Source organism: Nannobrachium achirus (genome assembly GCF_963921795.1).
Source record: "Nannobrachium achirus genome assembly, chromosome: 20".
Taxonomy (NCBI): domain Eukaryota; kingdom Metazoa; phylum Chordata; class Actinopteri; order Myctophiformes; family Myctophidae; genus Nannobrachium; species Nannobrachium achirus.
In genome coordinates, this window is record NC_137827.1 from 12,477,274 (window position 1) to 12,498,601 (window position 21,328).

The window sequence follows — 21,328 nt, forward strand, 5'->3', positions numbered from 1 at the left end:
CAGGTTCATGACAGGTAGAAGTGTGTCAAGAAATGGAAATACTCAAGTTAATGTAAAAGCAGGTTGAAATTATAGTTACAGTACAAGCACCGTACTTAGAGTAAATGTACTTGCATTCATTCGTGTCAAGGCATCCATCAGTAGGACCATTTAACGGTGACATTCATCATCGCGGCAGCAGAACGCATTCATAATCCAAGTAACGCAACATTATTCAATAATATCAACTTCACTCCCCGCGTCCTGAGGTCATTCCAGGGGGAGGGCGGTGCCGCCAAAATGACAATGGAAGCAGTGGGTTGTGGCGAGATTAAAGCAAAGAGCCGCCCGCTGATGAAGTTAAATACATCACAGTGGAAGAATGGGGTGTCTGCTCTGCCCTTGGTGACCCATCGACACAGAATTGGGTTTTAATCTGCGAGCCAAGGAGGGAGGGGTCTGTGCAGTGGTGGAAAGTAACTACGTACGTATGTATACTCAAGTGCTGTACTCTTACAGTATACGTAAAATGTCGACATATTTTTACTTTATTTGAGCGTTTCAGATTTTCGATACTTTTACTTCTACTCCACTACATCTCAGGGGCAAATATTGTACTTTTATCCCCATTATAATTATTTGAAAACTTTAGTTACTGGTTACTTTTATTATTATTACAAAACCACTTCTGACCTAGTATCCACAACTTTCCAACATCCCATCGTGCATTGCGCAGAAGTTGCACGGAGCTTCCGGCGCCGCAGCTGAGTGTGCGACGTGAGCTTGTATGTTATCCGGAAGTGTGGTGCAAAAAATTCTCCAGTAAATTCCCGCGGAAAGAGGTGGATAGATACAGTATATTGGCATTTTGAAAAACTGCATTCATGGTCTGGAGAGAGGGCGCTTTTTTACAGACTGGTAAGAGTGCCCGGGCTCAAGCCCCCTTTGATGTCTATGTGTGCACGTGCCTGTGGTGGAGGGGTGGGTGGAGTGGTGGTGGAGAGGGCACCCATTCCACCAACGCCTCCCAAGGACGCCGGCTGTCCAGCCATGCGCCTCAATGCGTCTCCTCCAGGGCTTTGACGGATGACACCGGCCCCTCGGAGTGATAGGCTATTATTTCACTTTGCATTGGATAAATGGCAACGCGGGGCCCCTACCTGTCGCCTCCCTTTCTCTCTCTGTCTCCTTCCCTCATTTTCTCTCTCTTCTTCTTGCTCCTCTCTCTCTCTCTCTCTCTCTCTCTCTCTCTCTCTCTCTCTCTCTCTGCCCCTGGATGGAAAGAAATCTGCGCACACGGACGACGTGGACAGACGGAAAATTGAGAGGGAGCCGGGGTTCCGTCTGTGCAATTTACCAGCTGGCTTTTCTTATTTATTCCGCGGCGCTTTGGGGAGGTGGTGTTGTGGTCCTGGGCGGCCGTGACAGATGTACACAATCATTATGTGGATAACGACCAGACACATGGACGAGACACGTCACTGAGCCGCCACCACTGACGGGAAACGCTTTTCAAAACTAGACCAGGGGTCTTCAACGTTTTCAGGTCAAGGACCCCTTAGTTGAGAGAGAGAGATGAAGCAGGGACCCCCCACAACCTCTTCATAGATTCCATATAGTTTCATCAGTGTATTTTGGATTCATGTCAATTTGTGTTTTCAGATATTTAGCCACATGTGTGTGTAGTTTTGTACCAACAAAACTAAAACAATCACAGCTAACTGTAAAACTTAGCGGAGGCTGCTCTGTGCTCCACCACCAGTCACAGTCCCCTTGGAGGTAGCCTGTAAGGTGGGTGATGGCTGATTTAAGCAGTCACCACCTGGCCAGAGTTAATTGACTAATTATTAGGCTCTCAGCTGGTTCTGACTGCACCTGCTGTGCGCAGACAGAACGAATCAGCCATCCCCATAACACACGTGCACGCGCACACGCACACGCAAAATCTTCTTTTGGCCCGACTTTTCACACTGCATTTGCAAGTGACCAGATCGGTTCTGTGTGTTCTGACTGATTTTAACAATGTCAGCCCAAAGCTGCCCTGCGGCGACATTTCTGCTTTGGTTACCGTGGTAACGATGTCGGCGTCATGACGTTACGTCACACCGTTGACGCTAGTTGATCACGTGTTCAGGAAATGCGACATAACAGAGAAGCGACAACAACAAAAACAAACACACTTTACAATATTGTTTTTCTCTCTTCTTTTCTTTACTCTTGTGTTTGGCTCTTCTCTCTGGTTTTATCTATTTAGCTCACGTGTTTTCTCTCACCCCTCTTGTTTTTCTCATGTGCTCAGTGCGCTGTAATCAAATAGTAAATACTCACGCTCTGTAATGACGTAGGCACTCCACGCTCGGGTCGTGCAGCAAGTGACGTTTGGTCAGTTTGATGTGACCATGGATGTGACTTGCATGTGACTTGCGTATAACTCTATGGGGTGGATGTGGTTACTGCTTTCAGACTGAGTCAGATGTCCTCAGATCCAATATGGATCGGATTTGAAACCACCTCTGGATGTGGTTTTTCAAAATCGGATTTCATGTGACCTGCATGTGACCTGTCTGGATTTAGACTATTTAAAAAAATCGGATTCCACTTTTGATGTGACTCAGATCTGATTCAGGCTAGATTTCAGTGGCAGTGTAAAGCCGGCCTAAGATGAGGCTGGAGGGACTTTGTCAGGGGGAAATCTCACTTTTTCGACAGCACATCATTGCGACTAAGGGTTAGGGTTAGGTTTTAGGGTTAGGTTTAGGCATAGTTTTCTGAGGTTAGGGTTAGGGTTTGGGTTAGGTTTAGGCATAGTGGTTAACATTCACCAGGTTAGCATTCACCAGCGTCGGCAGGTTAGCATTTCACCAGGTTAACATTCACCCACGGCGAAAAGATGCCATGTCGAAATGATGAAACGCTCCCCTTTGTCAGTCCTTTGTGCCGTTTGCTAGAATGCATAGTGATGCACACATGGTAACGGTAATTGACTTTCTGTGACTCGATAGCAGTATATTAGCAGTATGCCGTTGTGTGACTAATTGTAAAATCCACTCTGTTGTCACCTTATGCTGTACCTGTGGATTGGACTGATGTCATAATAACGTTATTTGCTCAACGTTTGCAGCGTGCGTCTATTGCAACATCCACTCCGTTGTCAAACCCTACCTGTGGTTTGTGCTGATGTCATAACTATAGGACCCATGGGGGTCCACTCCCCGGACCCCCACTTCATTGAGAACCACTGACGTCTGACGCAGACCAATCCCAGCCAACTACACAGCTCATCTGACACTTCTGCGTCAATCCCAGCTCCCCTCATGCTGCTGCCAAGCTCACATTAACACATCACGGCTGCTTTGCTCTCAAGGTTCCGAGTTCGATCTCGGGCTCCCCCTGAGTTAGTGTCGAAGTGTCCTTGAGCAAGACGCTGAACCCCTAATTGCTCCCGATGAGCAGTTTGGTGCATTGGTGAATTGAATGAACAGTCTAAAGCAGGGGTCTTCAACAGGGGGTCCGGGGCCCCTATAGGGTCCTCAGAGTTACTACAGGGGGTCCTCCAAATCTTTGTGTGATAGAATTATTTTTCTCCTTTTTTATATTAACCACTTCAACCCCTATAGCGTCCATGGACTTTAGCCAAAAATAGCAGATCTACAAGCTCACAACGCCTCGCTTTCGCCAAAGAGCTTTGGTGTAGAGGGGAAAAAGAGCAGGGTACAGGGTACAGGGTGAAAGCTCAAGTTTATTAAGTATTGACAGTTCAAGTGGTTTAATATCTGAAAACACAAATTGACATGAATCCAAAATACACTGATGACCGTGCTGTCAAACGATTAAACTATATGGAATATATGAAGAGGTTGTGAGGGGGTCTCCACTTCATCTCACTCTCAACTAAGGGGTCCTTGGCCTGAAAACGTTGAAGACCCCTCGTCTAAACCACTTTGGATAAAAAAAAGAGCTAAGTGCTACAGTACAGGTACAGTATATACTGGAAAATGCACCATTAACCATGTTTCTCTCTGTCTCCGTCTCTGTCCTTGTGTCTCTCTCCTCTCCCTGCAGACCAGCAGTATTCATGGTCTCCCTCGCAGCACTTCGATGAGGACAGCTTCTCCTCTCCAGCCAGGAACATGAAGGGTCTCTCGGGCGGGCGGCCCGCCCAGCTCCAGCTCACCTCCTCCGGTGGCGGCCACACCTGCGGCCTGGCCGACTGCGAGCACTCCCTGGACCACCACCTCCAGCAGCACCACCACGGGGACCCCCACGGCAGGCCCCCCTCCTACCTCCTGAGCCCCACGGAGAGCTGCCCGCTGGACGGCCACCACCGCTGCTCCCCGCGGAGCTCCATCCACTCCGAGTGCATGATGATGCCCGTGTCCATGTCGACGGCCACCGACCACTCCGTCTCCAGCAGCACCTTCCCGCGCATGCACTACGGCAGCAGCTCGCGGGACGGCGGAGGTGAGGACCCCGCGGTCGCGGTTCTTTTACGGGATCGCCCGGTCGCAATTGTGTGTGAGATGAACGCGATTCTTTTGTCATAATTGTCATAATCGTTTTCCAAAAATGTATGTACATTTTCAAACATTTTCCAAAAAGAACAGATCACTAAGCTTATGTGACGTGTCGTAAGCGTGTAGATAGAAGCGTGTGAGCCATTTCTGCTACTTTTTATAAAAGCATAACATAAAATGTCAGTCATTTCCGATGTTCAATACCATCAAGACACTCTTGATGAAGGTCCAGTGGGACTGAAACGGCTGTCAACTTAACCTGCTTGCTGCCAAGCATTAAAATCTTCAATGTCTTCCATTGCCAGAATCTTTTGATTCTTACCTTTTAATGTGCACGATGTGCACGGGTCATGCACGGATAATGCAAGGATGATACCCCACACGTGTGCACTCCATTCACTGCTTTACAAATAAATCAGCGGCCAACTCGGTAAATTCTGACTTGGCACAGCTATACACAAACTCTGGGAAACTCGGGGTTGGTACCATATGTGTTAAAAAGAAGAGCTGCTGAGCAAGAGCAATGTCCGGCATTCTTTGTTCATGAAATAGTTTTTCATGATTGTTTGCAAAGTTCAATACCAAAAACGTTAATCGCAATGATTTGTGTAATAACTAATCATCAACTTAAATGTTTTAATCCCGGGCGGCCCTAGGCGGAGGACCTGCGTCCGGCGGCAGGGAACCCCGAGACGACGGTGCCGTTGGCTGTGGAGGAGGCGGAGGAGGTGGGGGCGGAGGCGGCTCGGGCCCTCACGGCGGAGGCGGAGGCGGCGGAGGCAGCGGTGGCGGCGGTAGCGGCAAGTTGAAGCGCCTCCCGGCCAACCTCCTGGACCAGTTCGAGAAGCAGCTGCCGCTGCACCGCGACGGCTTCCACACGCTGCAGTACCAGCGCACCTCCACCACCACCACCACCACCACCACCACGGAGCAGCGGCACAACGAGAGCCCCGGGCGCATCCGCCACCTGGTGCACTCGGTGCAGAAGCTCTTCACCAAGTCCCACTCGCTGGAGGGCTCGTCCAAGATGAACGGCACCAAGGGCGGCGGCGACCACAACAGCCACCACAGCAACAACAACCACCACCACAACCACCACCACGGCCACCACAAGCACGGCAAGCGCAGCAAGAGCAAAGAGCGCCGGGGGGCCGACAGCCAGAGGTGGGCCGGGAGAACGTTTATTTTTACTTCTGTGAAATTATCAAATACTGCAACTGCAATGTGGAAATGTTCTGTTGGTGAAAATCTGGAATTCAAAATACGTTTCAAAGTACAAACGTATTGGTATCAAAATGTACTGTTGTTTCCTGTTGAGATTGGCACATTTCACCCAGGTTTTTTCATCTCACTCACTTGACTTTGTCCATCGACCTCACTCAGCAATGAAATAAACAGAAAATAAACTAAAATAAAAATAAAACAATTCACAGGAGGAAAGCAGTGAGCACCCAATGATGTGCACTGCAATGTAGTTTCAAATGCACTACATTGCAAGCGCTTTTTATGAGGAAATGTGCCATCTCAACAGGAAACAACAGTACTTAAAGTACCAAAAGTGGAAATCATTATACAGAATGTCAAATTTCATTTTTTTTTTTTTCAAAAAAAGAAAAAGCTTGGCTATTTTACATAGGGCTGACGTGGTATGTTTTGCAATAATCAATAAATATTTGCCTCTGTAGTAGGGATGCTGAGATTAATTGATACGGATCGTAATCGCGATACAAACGTGCGCGATACGAGTGAAGCGGTTCATTCAGTGTGTATCGGTACAATTGACGGCTGAGATCGTGATGTATCGTATCGTGATGTGTTGTATCGTGATGTGTTGAATCGTGATGTATCGCTCGCTGCATGTTTGAATCGTTTTTTCATGTAGTATTTCATTCTTTCTATGAATTATATCTATGGGGTCTTGAACAGTTTACTGCAGCTGTGACTTCCAGTAATTCTTTACATTATGTTTTACTCTTGTTATAGGTTCATTTGATTCCATTTGTACTACCCTGAGTTATGATGGTCCTTCAAATTTAAAAGTTAGAGAATCACTGGTATTATTGTATAGCAATACATCGCAATAAAACTGTAAACAATGCGATAATCCAATGTAAACCTTTGCCATAGTTGTATAGATTTGTCTTTATTTTACGTTAATAAGGTGCTTGAATTTCACACTGTCTTGTAAAAATGAGAGTTTTCTGCATGTCCGTCATGCTGTGATATCCTCCGAGGTCAAAACCAGCAGTGACTCCCCACTCGTTTAAACACTGACGAAGTGACTTTTGCCGCTGACCGAGTCGCTTCTTACGAGGTCAAGAAGAGCAGCGATTTTTGGACACGGATGAGATGAAGGCTTTGTTGCTTTTCCACCTTGGCATAGGATCCGCTCTCACTCTGTTTCTCTGCCGGTGACGTGTTTCCTTTGACATTCTAATAGAGGCGATTCCCCTCCATTTCCATGTAAACTCTCTAGAATGACACTGGGAAAAGAGCACGCGACAAGTTCTTAATGTCCAATAATTCCAGAATGGTTTATTAAAAAACCTTTGAAATAATAAAAGTCACAAAAATTATTAAAACAAAATATACATTTCCAAAAGCTTGAAACTGAAGTCCATCAGCCAAATATCCTTAGGCTAAATGGTTCACAAAGTTAAAATGTCCAATATTGTCCAATATTGTCCATGAAACTGAAGTCCATAAAATATAGGATATTTCCCGAGTCCATGCCACTTAGGCTAAAACGGTTCACAAAGTTCTAACTTTTCCAAAGTTAAAATGTCCAATCTTGTCTATGGCTGGCTGGAGTCCTCCAGCCAGCCATCACGCCAAGCACGTCCAGACCCTAATGCCCCAACTCCTGTCTTTGTTGGCGCTACTTATACTACACTTCGCACGCTATCTTTTGATTTATCTATATTTGGCACGCCCAGTTACAAAATATCTGGTTTTTCCACGTCAACTTGTGGCTGGCGCCTAATCACTCAATATATAGACCTTTTAGTTTCTATCACTTGGACAGCCTAGTTTGTATAGGTTAAATGTTATGTTTTCTTTCACATTCTCCTCTCCTGATGCAATACCTGAACTCTACCAGTGTTATCGCAGACTAAAGGAATCAAAAGTTTGTTACAACAAAGCCAAAACACTTAAATCACCCAAGTCTTCTATGATCCCTAAACGATACAATTATTATATAAAACATTAAAAAACATACATTTCATTTATAATATTCCACATTTATCAAAATATTGGGGAGGTAAAAATCATCCCGACAACATATTCTTGTATTTCAATTGGATTAAACAAAACAAAATCACATGATATAACATAACCAAGCCTACTTCATTAGGACGTGCAATTATGACTTAGTGGTTCTATTTATTAGCAATCTTTTCCTTCTAATCATCATTCATTTTCCCGATGATCCCCACAACGAGGTACTGTAACATCAACATTCTCATCATGTCAGTGTAAATAATCATCAGTAAATCAATGCCTTTTTTTTTAAGTCCTTTTAGCGTCCAATGGGAGGGAGGACAAGGGGGATAAGGGGAGGTGATAGCGTTCCAGGGAAGGGGGGGCTGGGGGTCTATAAATCTTCAGTCCAACTGAGAAGAGACCCGTTTTAACTGGGGAAAGTCAATGTTACTTTGCGTTTGGCCAGGATTCTTTGGCATCCCATGAATTAATTCATGACGACGGTGAGAAGTCCATGGGCAGTTTGATAGCCCAATATTATTGTCTGATTCTGTTCTGGTCAGATCATCTTAGCAGTTGAGGTTCAAAGGTCACTTGTAATCCATCTCAAAAGCTGCTCCGGCTCTGACGTTTTCCAGACCCTTGTCCATAGCGGCCTTGCACTAGGGCTTCTGCGTGTCCCTAGTTGTTCTGATGCTGGTAATGGGGAGAGAGAGGTCTGGAGGGGAGAGGATTTCGAGGGAATCCCTGCTCCTCGGATTGTGGTGATTTATACCTGGTCCTCCATATTTGGATATTGTGGAGTGCTTCAACTGTTGGTTTTCCATCCGATAGGATTTATGGCTCTGTCCAGGCCCTTGGTCTTGTGCAGTATTCACCTTAAGTTGAAATCCAGGAAATTAATTATCACTAGTGAGGGAAAATTGTCTGACAGAGGGAGTGTCTTAGGGAAAGGGGCTGTGGGGTGGGTGATTAGGCTTTGGCCCTCTGACCTCTCCCCTCCCCTTCCCTAATCGTCGAAAGCACAGAAAACTTCACCTACATCCGGATTGTTAACAAAAACCATGAAAAGGGGTGTATCACATTGTATCGGGGTCAGGGATGAATCATAATGCATCGTATTGGAAGGATTTCAATGTATCGCAAATATATCGTTACGCTGGCAGTGTATTGAATTGCGTATCGAATCGCCACAGTGATGGAGATCGGCACCCCTACTCTGTAATGGAGTAGAAGTAAAAGTACAAAAAAATTGGAAATACTCCCGTAAAGTCAAAAAACATTCTACTTAAGCACAGCACACGCATAAATGCACTCACTCACCTCACTCCTCTGCTGACAGTGGCAGCGCCGGCAGCGGCGCCGGCGGGGAGAAGCGGCGCTCGGCGGGCTGGTGGAGCTCCGACGACAACCTGGACAGCGACAGCACGTACCGCACGCCCAGCGTCATGTCCCGGCACCCCGCCGACCACATGGGACACTGCTACCCCGACTCGGTGCACGGCGCCACGCACCACCACCTGGCGGGGGCGGGGGACCGGGACCTGACGCTCAAGACCTCCAAGAGCAACAACGACGTCAAGTGCTCGGCGTGCGAGAGCATGGCGGCGGCGGCGGCGCCCGAGGGCAAGTTCATGAAGAGGAGCTCCTGGTCCACGCTGACCGTCAGCCAGGCCAAGGAGGCCTACAGGTAGGGATGGGACGAAAAACACTCACGATAATCGTATCGTGGATATTTAATTTATCGCGATATCGTCCTCCGTCATGCACTGGGATCAATTCACCTTTTATTTGCCGAGCTGCATAATCCGGTACCCTCTGTAATTGGTAAAAGGTACTTATAATATACGTACTTGATACAGTCTTTTTTCACTCTCTATCAAATATCTTTGCCCCAAAAATAGCCCATCTACAAGCTCTCAACGCGTTGCGACACGTTGGGAGCTTGTAGATCTGCTATTTTTTGGCAAATGTTCCGCCCCAAGAAAATGGATTTTGATTATCGCGATAATATCGTAAATCGCTATTTCTTTTGTCACAATATAATCGTGATATGAAGTTTTCATATCGTCCCATCTCTACCTACAGGAAGTCCTCGCTCAACCTGGAGAAGCCCGGGATGCCCTCCGACCTCAAGCCCAACCTCAGGCCCTGCCACTACCTACAGGTGAGTTCAGGCACGTGACACACATAGGGTACGTTTTTTTGCTATTTTCGATATTTTCACCAAAAGGCTATTTTTGACATATACCGTAATCTGATAATTTGGTTTTATCTGTCTGGTCAATTCACTCATTCGAGGTTCAAGCTTTCTTCATTGTTCCATCTTGTGTACAGGTACATAATATACGTGGTATCAGTAATAATAGATATATAAAAGGGGAGATAAAGAGAATTATCAAAGAATCGCAGCATTAGAGTTTGTACGATGGTCTTAGCGCAGATAAGGAGGAGATTAAAGGTGGTTTGCGGAGGATTTTACTCCTAAAGTTATAAACATCTATTTACAAGTACCTCTGTGTGTGTATGTAAAAGCTGCAAAGTGACCTTGGCATTGTTTTTACACACAGGCTGCTTTTACCACAGGGAGTTTGAGGGCAGGTGTTTGTTTGTTCATAAACCTGATTGTCCATTTAGCAGTCTACTGCCGTTGGCTATGTATGTACCTTTACCAAGCCACTCCCCCTCTTCATCTTGTTGGCTGTGTACCTTTACCAAGCCACTTCCCCCTTCATCTGGTTGGCTGTGTACCTTTACCAAGACACTCCCCCCTTCATCTGGTTGGCTGTGTACCTTTACCAAGACACTCCCCACTTCATCTGGTTGTCTGTGTACCTTTACCAAGACACTCCCCACTTCATCTGGTTGTCTGTGTACCTTTACCAAGACAATCCCCCCTTCTTCTGGTTGGCTGTGTACCTTTACCAAGCCACTCCCCTCCTTCATCTGGTTGGCTGTGTGCCTTTACCAAGCCACTCCCCTCCTTCATCTGGTTGTCTGTGTGCCTTTACCAAGCCACTTACCCCTTCATCTGGTTGGCTGTGTACCTTTACCAAGCCACTCCCCTCCTTCATCTGGTTGGCTGTGTGCCTTTACCAAGACACTTCCCCCTTCATCTTTGACATAGCCTAGGTAAAGGCTAGCCTCGCATTGACAGCCTCATCCACCCCCACTGCTTGTGGATGAGTCTGGCAACGCACACCCTGGCCACAATATGCCGGTTGGTTCCAAGATTTCTAGCGGAAGTGCTGCGTTTAACGGAAGTTATGTCATGCGGTGCGGGTCTTTTTACATTCCCCAGCGAAAAAACAAAAATACGGTAGATTGTAGCTCTTAACTCGCTCTTAATAGGTGTAACATCGCCTGAATCAATATTTTTGTTTGTATATTGTTTATTGCGAGCTCAACCGACGGAGCAGGAGACGTAGACCATTTTTTCCCAGCGGGGAATACATTTGCAGAAACACCGCACTGTGAAAAAAGACAACTTCGGGGAAAATTTAGCCCCACCTCCTAGAACTGTCTCTGCCTCATATTGTCAGTCACCAGGCTTTTCTCTTCGCAAATGAGTAAGCCTGGCTATGCAAGGCTATAGGCAACGCAAGGCTAAGGCTTTGACACATTTTCATCAATACTAGCGCTTAAACTAGCTTTGTAGCTAACATTGTAAGAGCTACGTACGGCACAGAGCACAAAGTGGCTGTTCAATCAGTGTTAATACATTTTGACAGCAAATTTTGATTTAGTTTCAGTCACAGTCTTTTGAATATACAGTAATTTGGTTTTAATCTTATTTTAGTCATCTGAAATGTTTGACTTTTAGTCTAGTTTTAGTTGACTACATATTATAAGATTTTAGTCGACTAAATCGACAGTTGATTTAGTCAACTACAATAATACAGTTTACAGTTTACAGTTCATGCATTTAGCAGACGCTTTTAATCCAAATCGACTTACAATATGCAGGTAATACACATTACTATAATAAGCAAGATAATATTTCAGTACATTAACAACAATATAACAATATAACAAATGCATAGGAATATCAATCTAGTAAAACAATAACAAAGGTAGACCACACACTTAATTAGTAAAAAAAACTTAAAAAATAAAATAAAATAAATAAGAAATGCTATCTAGCTTCATGTATGGTCATTGGTTGTCACTGAGGGAAGGGGGAGTGTTACAGTAGTGCGACTTCAGTCCACGGCAGAAGCCAGGGAGTGAGTCTGTTCTTCTAAGTGCGACAGGGAGTTTATTCCACATTTTGGGGGCCAGGAGGGCAAACTGTCTAGGACGAGTGACTCAGTATATATATTTTGTTAGGCCTTGGTTGGCGACATAATGCCTGATTGCCTCAGCTAAAGAGCCCAGTGGTTTGCTCTGGCGTGTGTCTGTCATGGATGTTCCAGTGTGTGTGGGTTGGAATAAGGATCGAGCTCGGCGGGATTATTATTAATCTGCACAAGCCCATGAGTGGCTCTGTGGGAAACCCCATAGTATCACTAGGATCAATTCAGAATGAGTCAGCACTTTTCAGTCGTAAAGGAACGAGTGAGCGTTCTTATACAGTCATGCATGCTCAGGGGTGTCACAAGGGGGGGGAAGTGGGACTGAGCTACTTGGGCCCAAGGTGGAGGGGCCTTAATTATTTTATACTTTAGCTATTGAAAAATAGCAGATATACAAGCTTGTATGCAAGCTTGTAGATCTGCTATTTTTGAAAGTCGTGAGAATGTGTGCAGATCTTTGAATATGTATTTTTTAAGCAAACATTTGTAACTCAAATTTTGCTTGTGGGGGGTCCCTGGAACGAAATATTTTGAGCCACTAACATTGAAACATGGGTTTTTCAAAGACTTTTTCGCGATTTAAAAAAAAATGGCAGATCTACAAGCTCGCAGCGCGGCACTCGGTGCCGCGCTGTGAGCTTGTATATCTGCTATTTTTCAATAGTTAAAGCACAAAATAATTTGTAATCATGCGTTCCCAGTCTAAATGGGTTAAACCCCCTCCCCCACGAAGAACATTCATGGGGGGGCCCGCAGTGAATCCTTGTACCCAGGGCCCAGAATTTGGTGCGACACCCCTGTGCATGCTTAAGGCTATACACCATTCCCTATGGGATGGGGGAAAAAAGTCTACCGATATCCCAAACGACAAATCCAACGACGTGCAAACATGTAACGACAGCACTCCATATAATGTATACAACCTGAAAACGGAGGGCATGGCAACGAGTTTACCGCCGGCAGCTAAAATAAAGCTAAAGGTATATAAAAGGAAAGAGCCCCTCGGAGACTTTGGCCGTCGTAAACAACCAGCCAGAACATCACTCAGACCAGAAAGTATAACTATACGCGCCATCAAAACTGACGTCAGCGGGAAAGTAGAGAGTCTTCCGGAGCAGCACATTTATAACCATAAGTGATGATAATTATGAACCAGACGGGCGACGCTGGCTCCTCTCAACCTCGCATAATTTTTCCAATCCCAGTAAGTGCAGCGCCGAGTCTCTCACAGCGACAACAGCAGACCACCAGGCATGTGCACACATAGACATCAAAGGGGGCTTGAGCCCCTGCCCTTTTATCCTGTCTGTAAAAAGTGCCCTCTCCAGACCACGAATGCAGTTTTTACCATGGTGAAAGAAATGCAAATGCCCTCTTTCCATGCCATACCTTTAAGGCAGCATTCAAGAGAATTGCCTTGTCCAAACTCTCCTGAACATGAATGCAGCATCTTATGTTGAAAGAATTGCCCTCTCTGTGTAGAAATCCATGCCATTACGCCACATCTCCAGTATTGACTTGATGTTGCTTTATTCGGTGTGGTATCAAGCACCGAAATAGCGCGACGCGTTGTGAGCTTGGAGGTCGGCTATGTTTTCACCAAAAGGCCCTTTTAGCACGCACGCACGAATGCACACACACACACACCCACCCACACACACGCACGCACGCACGGACGCACGCACGCACGCACGCACGCACGCACGCACACACACTCTTTTGGTTTGGTCATTCAGTGGCAGTAGCGTCCGAGCCACAGCGTCATGCACAGGTCTAAAAATAGCCCCCCGCAGGGCTATATTTAGCCTAACATTATCAATCCCATCGATGGAGGCTGACGCATCCTCCCTGAGGCAAGCAATGCCCTCTCTGAGAGAGGAGACAGGGGGAGAGGGAGAGAGAGAGAGCGAGAGAGGGGGGAGAGAGAGGGGGAGAGAGACACAGAGAGAGAGGGGGGGAGAGAGAGGGAGAGAGAGAGGGGGAGAGAGAGGGAGAGAGACAGTTGAGGTGTGAATTCTAGACATATTGGGAAACAAAAGGTCGAAGCTGGTTAAAGGGGAGTTCACCAATTGTGCACTATTGTTTAGAAGTGTTCAGGCGCGTTCAGGAGCATTCAGGTGCATTTAGGAGTGTTCAGATGGATGGATGCATGTATGTATGCATGGATGGATGGATGTGCCTACTGTATACAGCAGGGGTGGGCAACTTTGATGATGGAAAGGGCCACTACATTTCAACACTCACTCCAGTGGGCCACACTGCATATTGTTACTGTCTGCAAGCAATAACGGCTTATCTCCAGTAAGAGTAGCAAAAATAGCCGATCTACAAGCTTGTCTATGTTTGCTACTTTTGAATTGGAATCCTGAATTATCTTTTGATATTTTTGAATTGGAATCCTGAAATCAAAAATCTTTGTTTAATTTCACATGCATTTAGTTATACTAATGTAAACTTTATGAACTTAATTACTTAGATACATTGGACGTAAAAAAAAAAACTAACATTTTAATACTAGTAGTCATTAAAGCGGGTTTTGCATGTTTGGAATTGTAACAGCTGAAATCAATAATATAAGTTAATATCAGTATTCTGATATTAACCTGCGGGCCGCATTAAGTGAAGGTGGGGGCCGCATGTGGCCCCCGGGCCGCCAGTTGCCTGTGTATGGTATACACTATACAGTATGGAGACAGTTACAGTCGTGAATGCTATACTGCTTCTCTCAGTTGACTGATGATAGATAATATTATGAGACCTCTGTCTGGTTAAGTGATTGTACAATTAAACCTAATTACTGTGTACGCACGCACACACACAGACACACTAATCTACATCCATGACAGACTGACCGCCTCATCTGGACAAATACACTCCACTAATGTATATCAATGTGTGTGTATGTGTTGTGCAAATGTTGGATCCGCGTGCGTGGGAGCAGTTTTCCTGCACTTTTGTCTCTCTCTCTCTCTCTCTCTCTCTCTCTCTCTTTCTCTCTCTCTCTCTCTCTCTCTCTCTCTCTCGTTTTCTCTCTCTTTCTCTCTCTCTCTCTCTCACACACCACAATGTAAAATACTCTTGTCACAAAAGTCTGTTAATTGAGTAAAGGTTGGCATCAAAAATCTTTGTAAATGTCACATTTCATTTCATATTGAGATGTAATCTAGTAGAAGTAAAAGTATTGAATATTGGAAATGCTCCAGGAAAGTAAAAATACCTAAAACGTGTACACTACAGTACTTGAGTAAATGTACTTGGTTACTTTACACCACTGCCATACATACACCATGAATACTGCCCCGTCCGCCCCAAGCATCAGCACAAAGGGAGGACCAGTCTGATAGTTATGCTGATATAGGGCATTGCGGTGGGATTTAATAAGCCACTTAATTGTCATGTTGTTTTGCCAAAGGTGAAGGCTTTAGAAGGAGAAGCTGCTTATTAAAAAACAAAGGGAAGTGCAGAGAGCTGCAGAAAATAAGAGCGCTCACTGTGTAGTGTGTGTACCACCCAGGCACCCAGGGGCGTCGCACCAAATTCTGGGCCCTGGGTACAAGGATTCACTGCGGGCCCCCCATGAATGTTAACTATTGAAAAATAGCAGATATACAAGCTCACAGCGCGGCACTGCTATTTTTTGAAAAATCATGAAAATGTGTGCAAGAAACCTATGTCAAGGACCCCCAAGATGATATGTATTTGGCCACGGACCCCGATCTCAAAATATTTCGTTCCAGGGACCCCCAGAAGCAAAATTTGAGTTAGAAATGTTCGCTTAAAAAATACATATATTCAAAGATTTTCACAACTTTTCAAAAATAGCAGATCTTCAAGCTCGCAGCGCGGCACTCGGTGCCGCGCTGTGAGCTTGTATATCTGCTATTTTTCAATAGCTAAGAGCTTTGGTGTAGAGGGGAAAAAGAGCAGACTAAGTACAGTGAAAGGTCAGTTTTTTTTTAGTATTGACGGTTCAAGTGGTTAAATATCTGAAAACACAAAAAATCCAAAATACACTGACAATTATGTTGTCAAACAATTACACTATATGGTTATGGGGGTCCCTGCTGCATCTCTTTCTCAACTAAGGGGTCCTTGGCCTGAAAACGTTGAAGACCCCTGCACTAAATGCTATGACATCAGCACCACACCCACTAAATGCTATGACATCGCAGAGTCAAGCTGTGCACCACCCACTAAATGCTATGACATCAGTCAAGGTGTGCACCACCCACTAAATGCTATGACGTCACAGAGTCAAACTGTGCACCACCCACTAAATGCTATGACATCAGTCAAGCTTTACACCACCCACTAAATGCTATGACATCAGAGTCAAGCTTTACATCACCCACTAAATGCTATGACATCACAGTCAAGTTGTGCACCACCCACAAAATGCTATGACATCACAGAGTCAAGTTGTGCACCACCCACAAAATGCTATGACATCACAGAGTCAAGTTGTGCACCTAAATTATATGACATCACAGAGTCAAGTTGTGCACCACTCACTAAATGCTATGACATGACACACAATGTGCAGTTGTATGAAACAATTTCTTTTTTGTAGAACCGCCAATCCAACCAATATGCCCATATCTCCATATATATATATACATGGATCTACATATGGGTATCAGGGATCTCCATATATGGGTAACTGGTTCGATATATCTAACTATAAACTAGAAATACTGTTCCTATGAAACAGTGCGGGCTCGCATGGAACACCATGTATGGGCACAGAGATCTACCCTTTGGCTGCTCCTCATTGGCTAAGGGCCCTGCCTTTCATTTTTTCGAGGAAAATAACCTTGGTCTACAGTATAATGTTTTGGTATAACATACTGGTCTCGTCTTTCAGCGAGCCCACAATTAGGGAAGGGGACTGCCCCATGGTTCGTCCTCCGTTTGGTTAGACCACCTGTTTAGGGTTAGGTTTTTAAGTAACCATAAGTACACACCAACGTAAACATAATCATAATTCTTCCAAGTGAGTGTGAATGTCAGTATATAGCTGACAGCCAGGAAATACACACGGACCTAAGCTGTTCCCATAGTAACGCAATTTCACTGACAAGGTCTGTAGAGACATTCAATTCCATCTTATCACATGTTATCACATGGTTGATTATAGCCTGTTCAGGTAAACAGCTTTGGGTCCCAAGCCATTGTGTGTCGAATCAAGACATCATAGATTCGCAGTCAGCAAAGCATACTCCATTCCAATGCCTGCTATAATTGTCAATATCTGGGCTTGATTTTATGGATCATTGGTATATGTTACACCAGAGTCACATGTCGTAACGCAACGAATGAAACAAAAAGGAGTCATGCACGCAGACTGCGACTTGCGCCAGCGAGGCAGAATGTGTTTACTGTTTAGTTAAAAGGGCAACCTTGAGCTCATTCTCTGCTCTCTAATGAGATGTGTCAGGAGGGTAGGACCCCGGTTCAAGCTGCCGGAGGCAGAGCAAATTCAAACGAGGTATTTAGTGAACTTAATGTGGTGCAACAGGCTGTAGAGACAGGCAGGTAGACAGACTGACAGAGAGGTAGAAAAATAGAGAGACAGACTATAAACAGGGAGACAGAGAGACAGAGAAACTGAGATAGAGATTGGCAGAGAAACAGAGAGACAGACTGCCCTATTTTGAATGTCTTAAGTACCAGGTCTTATGACTTAACTTAAGACCTGGAGGCGTGGCCAATGCTATTTGGCTGTGGCCAAACAGCATTTATTTTACCAAATTATATCATCAATACAATACAAATACAAACCACAAAATCAATCCTCCAGTTCTAGGCAACACAAAAGGGGGGGGGGACACTTTTTTTTTTTATATACACACAACTCCTCTAAGGTATATTAATGACATAGTTCAATGTTGAAAATGGGTGGTTCTCCCCTTTAAGTTAAGTCATAAGACCTGGTACTTAAGACAATCAAAATAGGGCCCAGAGGTTTATATTTTTGTCCATGCCCTTACCCCTTATCCCTGAACTTCAAATTTCTTTTTTTCTTTTTTACTATTTTCAAAAACATTTTAAAATACTTCAAATAGACGATATACATCGAAAAGTTGTGAGCTTGTAGATCAGCTATTTGTATATAAAAGAATGTCTAGGGGAATTTAGGGAAAAGGGGTAAGGCATGGACGAAGATAAGAACAGAGTGGCACGACATATAGGCCTTGTGGAAAAGAAGCTACTTTGAAGTGAACTGAAGTGATGTGTGATGTGAATCTAGACTAGAGAATCAAGGGAGAATGCAGGAAAAAAGGTTTTAATTTAATAACATTCACTCACAAAAGCAGCTAAAGATGTTGGTGCGGCATGTCCACAAGACCAGCAACAGCAATGCAATATGCACAAGATAATACTGGATTTAATCAAGAAGAAAAGATAACAAGAAAAGTAAGATGAGATTTTTTTTTTAAAGGAGTAACTTGAGCATAACACCTTAGCTGCATAATATGCAATAGTGGATGAAGAGAATTGTTGGGAGGTGGAGGGAATAATTTAATCAGATAAAACTAAATCACTAGACTAAAACATTAGGAAGGGACTAGTGGATAAGATTTTGTTTGGTTGCTCTCAGGTGTTGCACGCTGAAAATAGCCGATCTACTAGCTCACAACGCATCGCAGCGCGACACGTTGTGAGATTGTAGATTTGCTATTTTCAGCGTGCAACCAAGTGTAAAATCAGTCATTACGATGCCATCAAGGTCTGCCAAAAATACATGATATTTAGTCGACTAAAATTAGACTAAAACTAAAACTGTTCGGGTGACTAAATTATGACTAAAACCAAAAGAAATTTTATTCAAAAGACTATGACTAAAACGAATCCAAAATTTGCTGTCAAAAACAACACTGTTGGTGAAGTCGTCCTTCAACTAAGCTGTTGTACTTGTTGTATTTCTTACATTTTTGGCATTGTCATGCTTTATTAAGAGAGTTACAGCGAGAGAGAGAGAGAGAGAGAGAGAGAGAGAGAGAGAGAGAGAGAGAGAGAGAGGAATCAATGAGAGAGATGGGGAAGGACATGCAGCAAAGATACTGATAATCGTTAATACTCCAGTAAAGTAAAAGTACCTCAAAACTGTACAGTACGGTACTTAAGTATATGTACTTCGTTACTTTACACCGCTGCTTCTACCCCAGTGGCTTTAAAGAGGTGTCAGTGTTATTGCTGTTCTTACCCATACGTCGTTGTCGGGTGGAAACCTTGTATGTCCAAAACCGTTTGTTTTGTATTTATCATTTTTAGCGCGAGGCGTTGTGTGCTTGTAGATCAGCTGTTTTCACTACTTTTGTATGATGAAGCAGTGTTTTACTTTGTGAAAAAATGTACAAATGTGAAACTTGGAGATAGAAGGTTTCTGTCCGACAGTGACGTATACAGTATCTAGAGACAGGATGGCCGGACACCCCACCTATTCATTTCAATGAAAGTCTCTCAGCAGCCCATGAAGCACCCGGAAGTGCACTCTCCTTCCTGGATTGGCTCCAATATTGTGGAGGCAGTAGAATTATAGATGTGAAAGTCTTGCAAGATTTCAATGGCTTCAATAATCCTCTGCGGTCCTGGGGGCTTACTTACTAACACACACAAACACACACACACACTCACACACACACACACACACACACACACACACACACACACACACACACACACACACACACACACACACACACACACACACACACACATATACACACGCACGCGCGCACAGTGACATTTACACAAAATTCTAAATCCCTTCACGTGCGCACACACGCACGCATACAAACACACGCACGCACTGACGGGCCTTGGAGAAAGCTTTGAAGAATACCTTTGAGGATCACTTTATGTGTACAGTATATCAGTCCGTCCGTCCGTCCGTCCGTCCGTCCGTCCGTCCGTCCGTCCGTCCGCGTGTGTGTGTGTGTGTGTGTGTGTGTGTGTGTGTGTGTGTGTGTGTGTGTGTGTGCGTGTGCGTGTGCGTGCAGACATGCTTATCTCAGTAGGTACCATATGTGTATGTGTCCGTGACATGCACTATACCTGTGCGTGTGAGAAGGGCGATCTGCAGCATCCCTATATTCTGGGGGGACCCTTCACCAAGTGCGTTGTTAGCTGGTAGACCTGCTATTTATGGCCAAGACATTAGAGTGAAAAAAAATAGTTGTAATAAAATACAGTTACAATTCAGGTATAGAATGTTTATGTGGGGCCACATGGTGTCCTAGACTGTCAGCTCTCATTCAAGGCACACATTCGAAGGATCAGATCCTCTACCAGGAGTCAGCCCAGCTCCTCATCCAGATCAGTCATATCAAAATTTGACTACTGTAACTCAGTGGTTAAAATATCTTGAAAACACAAATGGACATGAATTCAAAATACACTGGTGCTGTCAAACAATGAAACTATATGGAATCTATGAACAGGTTGTGGGGCGTCATCTCTCTCTCAACTAAGGGGTCCTTGGGCCTGAAAACAATGAAGACCCCTGTGTGTGAGGAGACTGTTCGACTGATTGGAGCGACTGTGTGATGTGCAGAGCACATGTGGCTCCCAAAGCACACAGCATGTGTGCATACATGTACTGTATATAATATACAGTATATTATACAGCATAGTCTCTTCTTTTTAATTGCCCCCGGCTACCTCTGGAGGCCCCCCTTTGAAGACCTGTGTCCTAGTAGCCGGGCAGATAACAGAAATAATCGTTCACTTGCGGATACAAGCACCAAAATTGGCACACATACTCCTTAGGGATTGCTCTTTTCATAAAACCATCTGGCCAAATCAAATTTCAAGATGGCGGCCATTTTTCAAGATGGCCGCCATTGAATATACAGTAATCTTGCATTCCGCAATAAAATACCATAGACCTGTCCTATTTGAATGATCTTGGTGTCAAATCATACATTTCTCACTATGTAGAATCCAAATTTGGACCCATGGACTTACTCACTGGCTTCCTTGTACCATATATCAGTCCCGGAATCCTAATATTCTGCTAAATTAGAGGTTTGTGTTATGTCTGACTTGGGTAAAATGGGTGGTAGTGTATATGTGTGTGTGTGTGTGTGTGTGTGTGTGTGTGTGTGTGTGTGTGTGTGTGTGTGTGTGTGTGTGTGTGTGTGTGTGTGTGTGTGTGTGTGTGTGTGTGTGTGTGTTGGGGGGGGGGGGGGGTAATGTAGTAATGTAGTAACTCAACAGAGTGGATTTCAATGCACAGCGGCTGACGTGGCTAAATGCATAGATATAATAGCGCCGTGGGATCACTCTTTGTCTAGTCTCTATTCTTCGACCTTTTCGACTTGGGTAACCCTG

At 44.6% G+C, this 21,328-nt stretch overlaps 1 protein-coding gene across 1 annotated transcript in view; it reads left to right on the forward strand.

Moving 5' to 3' along the window:
* dlgap2a (discs, large homolog-associated protein 2a) overlaps positions 1–21,328 on the forward strand; it is a 471,572-nt gene that overhangs the window by 279,216 nt on the left and 171,028 nt on the right. Inside the window, exons 3-6 of the mRNA XM_080750728.1 lie at positions 4,042–4,440; positions 5,213–5,657; positions 9,055–9,387; positions 9,786–9,864. Coding sequence (XP_080606854.1) covers positions 4,042–4,440; positions 5,213–5,657; positions 9,055–9,387; positions 9,786–9,864 — 1,256 coding nt within the window. The remainder of the gene's footprint in view (positions 1–4,041; positions 4,441–5,212; positions 5,658–9,054; positions 9,388–9,785; positions 9,865–21,328) is intronic.